This window comes from Gallus gallus, chromosome 3, assembly GCF_016699485.2.
Source record: "Gallus gallus isolate bGalGal1 chromosome 3, bGalGal1.mat.broiler.GRCg7b, whole genome shotgun sequence".
Classification (NCBI taxonomy): Eukaryota; Metazoa; Chordata; class Aves; order Galliformes; family Phasianidae; genus Gallus; species Gallus gallus.
In genome coordinates this window covers 17,219,233-17,232,549 of record NC_052534.1, presented here as the reverse complement: position 1 = coordinate 17,232,549, position 13,317 = coordinate 17,219,233, and the positions used below count along the sequence as shown (strand labels likewise).

The 13,317-nt window shown below is 42.0% G+C and overlaps 1 protein-coding gene across 5 annotated transcripts in view; it reads right to left on the bottom strand.

Annotated features, from left to right (window-relative positions):
* Positions 1 to 13,079, bottom strand: part of WDR26 (WD repeat domain 26) — a 32,603-nt gene extending 19,524 nt beyond the window's left edge. For 2 of the 5 annotated variants that reach the window (XR_005858825.2, XM_040698253.2), the window contains exons 1-7: positions 12,268 to 13,079; positions 10,968 to 11,067; positions 10,781 to 10,837; positions 4,077 to 4,213; positions 3,369 to 3,466; positions 2,446 to 2,602; positions 835 to 891 (exon numbers count right to left, since the gene is read on the bottom strand). Coding sequence is in view for 4 of the 5 variants with exons in the window: in XM_040698253.2 (XP_040554187.1) it covers positions 835 to 891; positions 2,446 to 2,602; positions 3,369 to 3,466; positions 4,077 to 4,213; positions 10,781 to 10,837; positions 10,968 to 11,067; positions 12,268 to 12,614 (953 nt within the window). In the remaining variant the exon portion in view is untranslated. Of the gene's footprint in view, positions 1 to 834; positions 892 to 2,445; positions 2,603 to 3,368; positions 3,467 to 4,076; positions 4,214 to 10,780; positions 10,838 to 10,967; positions 11,068 to 11,314 lie in introns of all 5 variants that reach the window. The other 3 variants (XM_015283907.4, XM_046939580.1, XM_046939579.1) reach the window with 3 other exon arrangements.
* Between the last annotated feature and the right edge of the window lie 238 nt (positions 13,080 to 13,317).

Below are 13,317 nucleotides of genomic sequence, written 5' to 3'. Positions count from 1 at the left end.
TCACAACATCAGAGGCAGATGGTGGTGATATGGCAGTAGAGGTGGAACCTTCCCACCCATATTCCATTACATTTTGTTGCTGTGCGACAGATGGCAGCAGAGGGACACTCTGACGCAATGGCATCTGACATGGAAGCGTATATGGAGCAAAGGGGGGTGACTGATTTCCTTCATGCAGAAAACATTGAGCCCACTGACATTCATCAATGCTTGCTGAACATTTATGGAGTCCAAACAGTGAGTGACAGCACAGTGAGGTGGTGTGCAGTGTTTCAGCAGTAGTAACAGAAACATGAAATACAAGCCATGTTCTACACAGCCAGACTTTTAAGAATGTGGCATGCAGGCTCTTGTTCAACGCTGGCAAAAATGCATAGCTCATGGAGGTGACTGTTGACAAATAACGTTTTGTAGCTGAGAATTCACTCTATCAAATAGTGTTACTGTGCTCTTTGTGGCTGTTGTAAAATAAGTAGAAGGCATTACTTTCAGAGTGACCCATGTATGGAAGTGATCACTCCCCCTCCAAGAGCATCTACTATCAAAACAGGACGCACAGTAAGATTCCATGTATCACCTTCACTCCCAGCAGTTTCCTCTCTCTTACCACCTGCTCTTGTGAAGCTAAGATTTAGTTGAACGTTCTACCCATTAATGTACTTTTAAGCATGCTTAAGTATTGCCAGAAGTCCAAAACATTACTGACAACTTTCCCTTTTTAGTTGGAACTGTTTCATTATTTAGCTATTACAGTACTTAAGTCATCTAAACTGTTACACTACTGTTGCATCTGTCGGTTGAATCAAATTTTGGCTTCCACTGTCTTTAACTCACCTCATTACGCCCAAGCATTGCAGCATGTACAGCGTATCACATACTGATCTCAGACCCCTGCAATAGGTAGTTACAACAGGTTGAGTTGAGGACAGAATGGAAGCCTTAATTTTGAAGTGCTTTTGTTGCTTTTTTCTTTGGTTTTTTTTTTTTTTTTTTTTTAATTATTATTAATTTGGCCAAACTTTCATGTCAGCAAGTAGATCCAGATCAGTGGAATTGGAGTCCACATTTATGGTGTGGTACCTACTGCTACCTAGTCCACCTTTAGACCCTTCACAGTTGACTTGAATGCTCCTTGAGGTTTGATTAAACACACTGGACTCTCGTACAGAACATCTGCTGTTATTTATGGGCTTGTGGAAAGACTAAACCACTTTGTTAGTTTGTTTTTAAGACACACTTCTGAAGTAGGGAAGACATAATTCCTTTATCTGATCATTTTCAATGCTCTTAAAATGAGCAACAGTCAAAAGTCCATGCACACAAGAAACTACTAGAACAGTGTGATGCAGCAGATAGAAGGTGTAACAACAAGTAACTGTTTTTGGACTGAATAAAGTACCAGTTATATTAATTTTAAAACCTTAAGATGATTACAAGCAAGTACTATGGAAGTCTGTATCTTCAAAACAGATTGTAAGCATTCAAAACAGCTGAGTTGATAAAATCTCTAAAAGCAAGGTTATCAGATAGTACTTAACTTTTCAGATGAACTAACGTTAACACAAAGAAAGTCTCATGTATGCCCAAGTTTTAGCCCACTACATGAAAGAAAAAAAAAAATGAAAAAGCAAAAACATAGAAGGGTATTGTATATAGCCTGCACTTTGCAGGTGTCTGAGCCCTCATTCCTGTATTATGGTAGTTTTCTATAAGAACTACACTGAATTTTTAGATCCTTGGCCAAGTTTTCAGTATATAAAGAAAGCCAGTCATTTGTTAAATTAAATTAAAACACACCACACCAACATCCTCCTGCCTCTGTCCAGAGTATGGCATTTTAAAGGTTCAGAAGCAGCACCAATATGCATGTAGAAGAGATTCTCAGTTTTTACTGCCTTAAGAACTATTTTCCCAAACTTTTTGTATTCACAATAGATATTAAGCAAATGTACACTGCAAATTTCAACTCCCTAACTTTTGAGTCTTAGAAGCACTTTACTGTTCACTATTAAAAGCTGAAAGTTGACTTTATTTAGTGTGCTTTCCAGTAAGCTTGAAGGCAGAGTCTGATTAATGTACTAGTGATAGCCTACTTAAAACATGGCAGTCACGTACTGATTAATAAACAGAATGGCTGCTCAAAGTTATGAAGCAACAAGCAGCTAATGCTTAGCATAATAACATATCCTACTCATATCCTCCCAATTACTATTTTAAAGTTTCAGTATAGCTCCATTGCCTCATATCCAGCTACCAAAGCCTTCCATATGCACAATGCTTGAATGTTTCCAGTTCCACCTCCTGCCACTCAATTCATAAGACCTGCCTTCTCTCAGAACTGTTAAACACATTAGAATCACATTCACGATCCTGAGAACAATTAAGTTATTTTAAGAAACAGAGAAGATATTGCCACCCATCTTACAAGTAGAAAGGGCTTCTTACCTACTACAAACATGATCTATAAGCAGCGAGACAGAATCTAGATTACTATCTAGTTTGGTATTATGATATAGGCACCGGTCCCGTTGTAGTTCCACAGCCTGACGTAGCAGGTTCTGTAAACGCCTTGGAGGAAGCATCACTGATGGGGGTAGGTATGCTATTAAAAAAATTGTTGAAAAATACATATATCAGAACCAAGTAAAAGCATTTGTTGAGTTGAGTGTTTTCGGAAGAGACTTCAGTGAATAAAGCTTAAAGCTGCCAAAAAAAGAGTGCACACAGCTTGTAATTCCAGATGTATACCTGTAAACATGGTAAGCATGAACCTCTGGAAAGTAGAGCTGTATGCAAAATATTTACAGCTATAGTATATGCTGTCTTGGCAAGAAAGCATCATTTACACAAGCTCACTCACAACCCAGTACCTAACAAAACCTGTCAGATTATAAAGCAGTATCAGTTGGGTTCATCTGAGAAATTCTCAATTAATACTACCAAAATGAAGAATACAATGTACCAGAATTGCAAAATCTATGGTATTACACAAGCCACAAGAAACAAGAGGAGAAACTGAAATCCACGGCACAGTTTGACATCACTATTAACTACTGCTGGTATTCACAGTGGTTCTAGGACACAGTTTCAACCTCTCACTATAGCTGGCATTTACAAATAAAACTCCCCCCTGACCCAATGGAGGAATTCATCACTAAATTACATTATTAATGCATGCAACAGAACTAAGTAATGAGAGCTAAAGATTAGCTATAGAAGACCAAAACCTAGAGGCACATAAGGAACTACAAAAAAAAAAAAAACAACTAGTAAATGCAGTTAGAATAAATTTCCTGGGATACATGACTACGTAATATGCATTTGATTTACAGAGGTGGAAATAAACTCTAAACATTCAAACATCTTACTCTGGAGTTTGTCCAAAAGTTTAGATCTGGAAGCTGTTCCTTTCCCTTCCCATTCTGCTTTTGCACGCAGGTCTTCTGCATGGCTACACATCAGATACCTGTTTAAAAACAAACAAAAAACAAACACACAAAACACACACACCAACAGACCTCTTTCTGGAATCATTCTTTCCACTTTTAGGCACAATATATAACGTTCTTAATTTCAAAATATATGAACTGGAATCAAGTTACTTAAGCTTAGACTGATAGGAACAAAGACAAGGAATACAGACATTTTTCAGAACAGGCATCTACAAATTGTCAGTAGATAAGAAAATAAAAAGAGGCCCAAGAGGGTTGTTTTCAGGAAGGTAAAAATACCCTATTTTCATTTAAGAACAATCTAGACTAAGTTCACCCACTTAAGCATATTTTTTTAGTTATAACAGACCAATAATTCTCAAGATCAAATGAGCATACATCCATATGTATTTACTTGGGCTCCAGTACAAAAATCATATCAAGTTACTCGCATGCATCTAAAAATATTCTCTACCGAATGCTTTTTCTTTACTCACCACTTTTAGATAGTGCATCTCACTACAGATTATTTATCAAAAGGATAATAGCTTTAATACAGTTTGAGCTTACCAAAAAAATCAGTACAAGCTACTACAAAAGCTACAGTATTTCTTCAAAAGGTCCTCTCAAAGTCCAAGCACTTACCCACTGAGGACATGAATGCGTTCTGTATTATATTTCAGAGGCGTCAGTTCACAGCGTAGAACTTGAAGTGCCTCCAGGACCTTGCCATCCTCCAGGTACTCCAGGTACTTCTGCTGCAGCAGCAAAAACTTCATCCTCTGACATGACAGAAAGCAGCAGTCAGGGGAAAAAGGTTGACTGAAGTTTCAGAAAACGTTTGAGCCTAAACAGAACAGTAGAAACCATTCTACTATGCCCTTCAGAAATACGGCTATATGTAATGTTTCATCACTCAAATTCTTTCTGCTGGATTTTCAACAACACCGCTGCAATTAAGTTATTGATGTAGGCATCCTCCTACCTCCTTTATCAGATCCCCCCTTCAACTTGCCTCCTTTTCATATTCACATTCTTTTCAGTCACTGTTCTTCCAACCCTGAATTAGAAAGGCTTCCCAATCTTAAAAGCCCAAGTAAAAAAGAAAAGCTCAGGAAAAAAAGCCCGAAAGCTACTAATCACATACTACAGACCACACGACAGCACAGAACACAAGAAGCCAACTTGACAAGTTCTCATTCTGCTTACATAGGAGCTGACATGGATTGTTTGCATAGCTGCGTAACGTATGGCAATAAAAAAAAAACTGGCAGTGCCTGAGGTCTTGTTTTGTAGTACCACGTTTAGTTGTTTTCCTTGGGTGTTTGATCATTTTTCAAGAGTACAGGATAAAAATAAATAACAGTTCCCTAAATTTAGGAATCACTTTTTATTTCTTGTTCTTTCATCATCTTCCTTTCATCTTGTACAGCTTTGTTGGGTTTTTTTTTCTGTTTTGTTTTTAAGTAAACAATCAACCCTACTACTCCAACTAGTAATGTACGTGGAGTTAAAAAAAACAGCAGGCATTTCTTTAGGAACTTATACCAAATTCTTAGACAGTTTGACCAATTCTGGACAAAACTACACAGTATTTGCACATCTTTGTTACTGCCAGCACTTATTAGAGGGATAAGAGGTCTCCAGTCATCAGGTTAAAGACAAAAACTTACATTCCTACACATATCAGTGAAAACCAAAATAAAGGTCATGTGTAGAAAAGCAAATATGATTTGCTAAGGAATACTCCACCAGTTCAGCCACAAGTTTCCTTTGCTTTGTCAGATCTCGAGCACCACCTCACTATTTTCATGCACATATTTGGTCAATGTTTACTTGTTAGTTTCGACAGGCTGCTGGCCTCCTTAGGGAAAGGGATAATTGGGAAGTTTAAGACATCTCTATCCTATTAAAGCTAACGCAGAAGTTTAAGGTTTCAAATCTGTAAAATCTTAACTTGAAAACAAAGCAGTTTTAACTTCCAGAGATTTTCAGTTCTGCAAAAGAATGACGTTTCCATATACAGTGCTATATCATTATCATAAAGCTTTGTGAAGCCTCAACTGTCTATTGTCCTGTATGTGAAGGGCATGCCTGTATTACAACCCATGTAGAGCTCTTCAGTTTGTTTGGATTTGGAATCCTTAGAACTAAACATGAAAATAGAGCATCGCTGTACGGTTGTCTTTTTCCTCCAGGTATAACAGCTTCTTTTTGTGTTTGGATATGCAGAAAACCAACCAACAAAAACAAAAGCCAAAACCAAAACCAACCTTAATGGTTGCTCCCATGCACTAGGCCAACAGGCCTCATGCTGTTTGCTTACTCAGCAGCAGCAGGAGGGTTAGGAGCTTCCTCTCCAGCTGTGCACATGTTCAGAAGAAGGCATGGAGGAGCTTGGTTAGTAGCCACATACCATTTTTTCACTCCTCTTTGCCACCTCGCACTGATGATAACTACCAGGTAAAAACAGTCTGATGTTTCCAGTTTATAACAAAAACTATAATTCCTTCAACTCTTCCTCTCTAGGTCACTGCATATAGTATTTATTCATTTCTTGTTATCTCTCTCTCAAACGTAATATGAGTACCTACATTTAATTACTCTTTTCCTCTCTACTTCTTGAGCTTAACATTGTAACTTCATTTCTTCAGAGGAAAGAAAGCATATTTTACGCAGACAGACACACACCAAAACCCTAAAAACCAGTTTTTGCAGTGCCCATTTGAACAACGCCATGGAACCATTACACGAATATTACCATGTAGAACACTGTCATCCACAGAAGTGTAATTTCAGTTTTGGTTTAGAAAATACAATTCCCAAGAAAGGTCATCAGTGCCAGGTGCAAATTTGGCATATTGGGAATACAAAACATTCAGAACAATGTAGTACCACAGACTTCCTGATACTGCTAACATAACAGAGAATCAGAATAAAAGATAAATGGCTTTACATTGTAATACATCTACAGCATAAAGGCAGAGACTGAAGTGTTAATAAGAAAACTATAATATCTAAGCTATTTTAATAAACACTCCAAAACTTACCCTGTGGCATACTCAAACAATAACATGAATACAGCCTCCTCAAGGCAGAAGGATTCCAGTGACATCATCCCTCCAAGTATCTTTTTTTTCCTGTGTATGCGTATATATATATACACACACACATATATGTGTATATCAGGACACTCCTTCCCACTATTTATTTTTGTGCAACTCTTGTCTCTTGCCAGCAAACATTTCACAGAATAACCAAGTTTTGTCTTCCCTTTCTCTCAGCTATTTCATATGTCCTACATGAACTAATTAATTCCAATACAATCTTCCCAGGGAAGATAAGACCACTTTGAGCATAACAACTTTTCTAGAGCCTAAACAATTGCTTCCATGAAGAAGAGAGAACTACCTGGAACAGTGATAGCTGTAGCACAGAAGCAGAAATCCCACCGTTTAACTCAATGAATCTAAAACAGATCAGATGCAGTGCACTCACAAGTACAACTTACTCATTTTCCGTATTCTTTAGCTGCCTTATGAAAAATGGAAATGAAAATTACTATAATTTGAGTTATACCACACAGAATATAACGGAAGCGCCTGGAATTTGTTGTTACCATTTCAGTGTTTGTAATGGAAATTCAACATCATTACATTCTTTACTGTTGAAGAATTTAAATCCAGACACTACCACCACTTAAGATTATGGCAAATGATAGAAACTTTTCTTCAGTCTACAAAAAAACATCGAAGAGTCCCAGTACAACAGTTTCATTATAGCAGCCTGACTGTTCTCATTCAGTTAGCCCCCTCTCACCCTGTCTTTCAACTCTACAGTGAGGATGAAGATAAAGTACATTACTTCTGTTTCTAGAGGTTATTATTCAAGTACAGGCTAGGCCTCTGGTCATCCTCAGGCAAAAACACAGACAGATTCAATAGAACTAGAGTTGCTGGCTTTGTTTGTTTTGTTTGAGTGTACCTACTCTGGTTTTGCTTTCTTCAAACTACAGCCTTTACTTACTAACATTCATGTTTAGCAGAAAAGCCCCTTGCAGAATCTAAAGTTCTAGGAAGTCTGACATACAGCATGATTCACCAGCACAAACTAAAGGTAAAGACAGGACAAGTGACAGGACAAGTATCTTAGTATAGTCAAGAAAATAAGACTTTTCTGATCACTGGTTACGGCAGTAAATCTTCAGTAGTTTAAAGACCAGGATGCATAACAACATAATTTTAAGATTAGATTTTGATATTATTTTTGACCTGCATATCTTGATAAGTCCTGTTACTGTACGAAGAGCCTGTGGTTCAAAATAAGCCAGCAAACACTGCTGAAACAACTCTTCTTTGAAATGAAAAAAGGTAACCAGAAGACACGCTGAAGTGATCACCTGATGTTTCAACACATGTTCTCAACACAGTAGCTATCTACTTACAGACTGGCAGCACTAAGCCCCTGGTTTCCATGACTTTTATCTTTAGCACTTGGGTAGTCTTGTAAAACTACAACACTGATAAATAAAAACAGCTAACAGCAGCCAAAACTGGAACATAAGACCCGATAATGTAAAGATCTGAATATTTTCTGCCCTACAGAATTGAACAAGGCATCCACTCTATCAAATCACGTCACTTAAATAGAGATCACCTCTCAATGCAAGAGACATGCCACACAGGCAGGTGGAGCACTTCACTGACACAAGTCAATAACTTTCTATGCAGTATACTTTCAGAACTTGGGGAAAAGTCAAGTAAATGGGAAAAAAGTAAAGTGCACAACTGTAAAGTATATTGTAGATTAAAACTATAGACATAGGATATCTAGATTCCCTCCCACATTCAGTTGGTTTCCCAAGACAGACATCACAATATGCCTGAATAGCTCAAAACTAAGCAAAACAGTGGGCTAACTCAGAGCTGATATTTTTTAAGTGCTACCCAAGGAAAAAAATTAATTATCATGCTTGACTCAAGTCTGAAGGTTGTCTCAAGACAGCTGTATCTTACATGCTGGAAAAGTAAACATTGCTAATCGCATGCTATACTGCTAATACACAGCACTCAGTTGTGTTGATGCAAACAGAAATAAATAGCAGACTGTCTTCTCCCCATCCACATCCTCCCCATCCAACATCCACAAGTAGCTTTTAAAAACACATCTGAAGTTTACGAATGGAGAGCAGCCATCTCATCTTCAGTGTTTTCAACTGTAGCATCTACAGCACTTTAAAGAAATCAGTAATTAAAACAGAAGTTTTCAAAGTACATACACAACCCCTTTACTGAACAGACGTTTCAAAAGCAGTTACATATCCCTGTTATTTTGACCAGGTCATATAGAGTGACAAGAAAAAACCTGAGGAAAAACAAAAAACACACACACAATACACATCCTAATTTGTTAAATACTGTGTCATCTAAACTTTAGGTCCTCATTCTTCTTGTATGCATGCACTGAGTCACACAGTATGAGTAACAGACTAGAATTCAAACCGAAAAATCTCATGTTCTCTTTCTGAATAGTTACCTGCAGCATCATCTTGTTTGCACTCTCCTTAATCAAGACATCTATTATCTTTATTAGCTCTGACTTTGCTGCAGTCTGGAATAGCTACAGAGCATAAAGCATCTCTCCTTACCTGTAATGGCCTTTTACTAGGTTTCCAGCTGCTGACTGCACTAACTCCTACCCATCCCCTCATCCACATAAAAATAAAAAATGGGGAAGGAAGGGCATGAAGATGGAGAGAATTGTACTTATCCTTGCAAATTAGCATTGTCTTATGAAGACAGACATATAATATTTATTAGTAATCTCTTTTAAATTAGATGGAATTTAGACACAGGAGAACAACTTATATTCTTTTTTGGGGGGAGGGGGGTAAACAGTCTACATCAGTTATCTGTATTGTAACCAGTTTTATTGAAGCAGTTACACATCAACATTAAAGAACGGAGGCATGCTTTCAAAGATGATGACAATAGCAGAAGACAAGCTTCCCTTTTTCCTCCCTCAAATTAATTTCTTCTGAGAAGCACAGTAATGACAGACACTTAAAACCTCTCAACTCCCAGAGATGAGAAACACTTTAATACTATGAAGAAACTTTATAACTTCTGAAGGGAGAAACACAAGAAAATTTGCTTCAAATGATCACATTCATATTCACATGCAGCGGTTTCAAACTTTCAGCGCTTACAGACAATCAAAACCTGCATGCAATGCTCTCAAGTATTTGAAGAATAAAATGAAGATTTATCGAGTCTGAAAAAGGAGAAACTGAACAACTGGTCTAACTAAGAACTGTCACATTCTGGCCAGATAAATAGAGCAGAACGTAAACTTCTCTCAAACGTGCTCCGATGTTTTGCTAAACATCTGTTTTTCCTACTTCACTTCCTGTTCTCTCTTTCTTTCCCTCCCCCCCTGGACAGGAAATTGTCTTGACAACAAATGAATCAGCTAGAAGTAGAGCTAAGCAGCCATCAGCTGATTCTTCACTGTTTACAGTCACAGGCACTTCAAAAAGCACTGCCACTTTTTTCTCCTTAAGTGACTCGAGTTGTCCTAACTTCATTTCATTAGAATAAACATTTAAGCGCAACAGAACAGGCAGTCTGCAGAGCTAAGTAGTCATTTTTGATCTCAAAATAGAAGAAGCAAGCCAAGAAACACTTTCCTCAAAGTAACTGAAATCATAACAACAGACATTGTAATTGTCAAGTCACAGGAACTGCAAACGTCTATTTCTAGGTTCATCTTTGAAAAAAAGCCAGCCAAAGAGAAAAAGCTCCAACTAAAATCCCAAACAGCAATACAAATGCATTTGCTCTTTAGAAGCCATCTGGAAAAGCAACAGTATTGTTCATTTTCTATAGCAGCCTCTATATTCCCGGGAGGTGCTATCACAATGCCAACTCTACATTTGCATTACTGCATCTTTACTTCCAAATTTTTCTCTCCTTAAGAGAAACCTAACTCCAATAAATACAACAATTGTGAGAAGGATTACAAGTTTGAAATCAGTATTCAACACAGGCAATTTCCATGGAAACAGACCTATTTTAAGCCTGTTAGGGGATCTATATTTCATCGGTAAAGTATACTTAACAACATTTAAATATCACTACAACAAATACTAGGTTCAACACTTTGTTGTTTCCCATCTCACATTCTAGAAAAGAGTGAAAAGTTAAGATTAGTACGTTTTGAGATAGCATGCAAGCTGCTTAAACGACAAAGAAAATAAGAACTATGGACAACTAACTCCATAGTGAAAGATCACGCTATTCAACTAGCCCAAGTATACAGCTCTGAAAGAGTTCAAGTGTGCCTCTTACCACAATTGCATGCGGAGAATGCACTAAGGCCTTAAGTTCATTCAGGTCGTTCTCTGCCTGCAGAAATCGGCATAAGAAAAAAAAAAACAAACAAAAAAGAAGTATATAAGGAGGGTGGATTTTGAATTCTCTCACAGATACTATAAATTTAAACAGTGGTTATACAGTCCTAGAAGCCCTACGTTACCTTATCCCATTCTCCTTCCATGACATGATTGCGGAATTTGGTAGCAGAAGGATGTTCTAAACGACATCCTGACTCTTGCATGAGAAGATCAACAGTCTGGCTGCAGGAGAGATACAGTGTAAAAAAACCCGACCAGTTTCACCCTCACAAATATACCGCCTGCTACGATAACAGTTAACCACATTTAAAAGTAACTTTATTAAAGTAAGAACACTACCACCAGATTCAGAGGCTTGTCCAAAAGATTATCTCAGTTGCCTGAGACATGTAAACCGCTGCCTGTGTCTAAAACAAGTAGTCAATTAGCTTGAGAGCTTCACTGAAGTACCATGAAGGATGTGACTTACCAGCCACCAAACAGCCAGCCCTGCATAGGAGATAGACTTCATGAAGGAAGAAACAGACTACAGCTGTTAGCCACTGGCTATCAACCCCTGCCCTGCCCCCCCCCTCCCTGCCTCCCATAAACGAGCACAGAGCTATCCACATCTGCAACAGGCCTGTGTTAAAAGACTGGCTCCTTAAAATAAAATAAACAAACTCACAGACCTGCAGCCCTCCCCCCTTTACACTAAAAATAGCTTATTTACTGTGGTGCCGTCTATGAACAGTCACGAGTTGTCTGTTGCTGTAAACTTGCCTCTTGTGTCAGGGGCAATTCATTTAGCGAGCTAAGTTCTTTATAATTGACCCGGCCCACTGTGTTTTGAAGACTTGTTTTGCGGTAGCTACGTGAAGGCTTCGCAGGGCTCCCAGTCCAGAATCACGATGCGGTGGTTTGAGCCTTGCCCACAAAGTGAAGGTTGCGATTATTTCCCCTATTCTGATTTTAATTGAGAGTCAACGCGCTTGCCCCTAATCTACAGGATTGTCATCAAAACACGGGGCTGAGACCTTTGCCATTGGCGAGGATGAAGGTTTGGCAGCGGAACACAACAGCCCGTTTCAGCCGAGTTCGGTTGCTGCCAGCAGACAAGTGAAATCTTGGAGCTCATCTGCGAGAAGCCTCCCCCCACGCCCAGCTGCGGGCTCCATTACGCGTACCCGATAACTTCTCCCCCGCTAACACGTTGGTATTGATCCACCTTATCAGCGAGCAGCCCGGCTTCCATATTGCCGTCCCTTCCCGAACCGCCCGGGCCCGCCGAGCGGGGCGGCACAGGGAGCACGACGCGTTCCCGGCTCCATTTTCGCGAGCCCTCGGCGCTGCCCTGACGCTCGTCTCCCCTCCCCACGCCGCCCCGGTCCGCAGAGGGCCCATCCCCGGCCGCCTTTCCCTTCTTCCCCCGCCGCCACTTACTTGAGGCCCAGGCCGTGGAGGTGCTGCCCGATCAGCCGGATCACGTCCTCGTCGGACTGCGAGAGCCGCTTCTTCTTCTTCAGGGCGCTGCCGCCGCCGCCCCCCAGCTCCGCGGCGGCCGTGCCGGGCCCCCCAGCGGCGGGCACCCCGTTGTTGACGCTGAGGCCGCCGGGGCTGCCGCCGCCGCTGTTGGCCGAAGGCAGCAGCCCGTTGGCGTGGGCCAGCTGCTCGCCGGCGGCCGTGCCCGCCGAGGCCTCGCCGTTCTGGGCGCCCAGACAGCCCAGCTCCGGGCCCTGCGGCGGCTGTTGCTGCTGCTGCTGGCCCCCTCCTGCCCCGTTGGCCTGCATGGCGCTGCCGCCGCTGCTCGCGCTGCTGCTGCTACCTCGGAGCGGGGCGGCGGCGGGGACGAGCCCGGCGGGGAGCGAGGGGGACTGAGACGAGGTGAGGCCTGCTCTGCCCGCGGAAGCCCCGGGCTCTCCTGCTCCCTCCGCCGCCGCCGCCGGGGAGGCCCGGGCTTTCTTCCGCGGGGGCGGGGAGGCTCCGCCGGTGTCCGAGTCGGAGGAGGAGGAAGCGGAGGCCAGAGTTTCCTCGCCGAGAGCGGCCGTGGTGGGAAGCCGGGGGGGCGAGGAGGGGGAGGCGGGGGGCGGCGGGGGTGAGGGGAGGCGGAGCGGGGCCCTGCGCCCCCGGGGGTCCCGGAGGCAGCGCCGCCGCCCGCTCGGGGCTCCCTCTGGCGATGGCGGCCGCCGCTGCCTCGAGCCCCCGCCCGGCAGCCCCGGGCGCCCGGCCTGCTCCGCTCGCTGCCCGCTGGGTTTGTCTTCTCTCAGCCCAGCTGCAGCCTAATGGAGTCCGGGCCGGGACGTCACAGGAAATTCCTATACTGCCCCCTACACACACTTCCGCCGCCCAGGGCTGGGGGTGGGGTACGGGCCCTGTGGGGGACGGGGGTGCCGGTGGGGCAGACCTCGCCGCCGCCCTCTGGGCCTCTCGGGCGGCCGTTGAGGGGGTGTGGGTCGGGGTCCCTCAGCGCCTCTGTGAGGGCTGTAGGTGCCT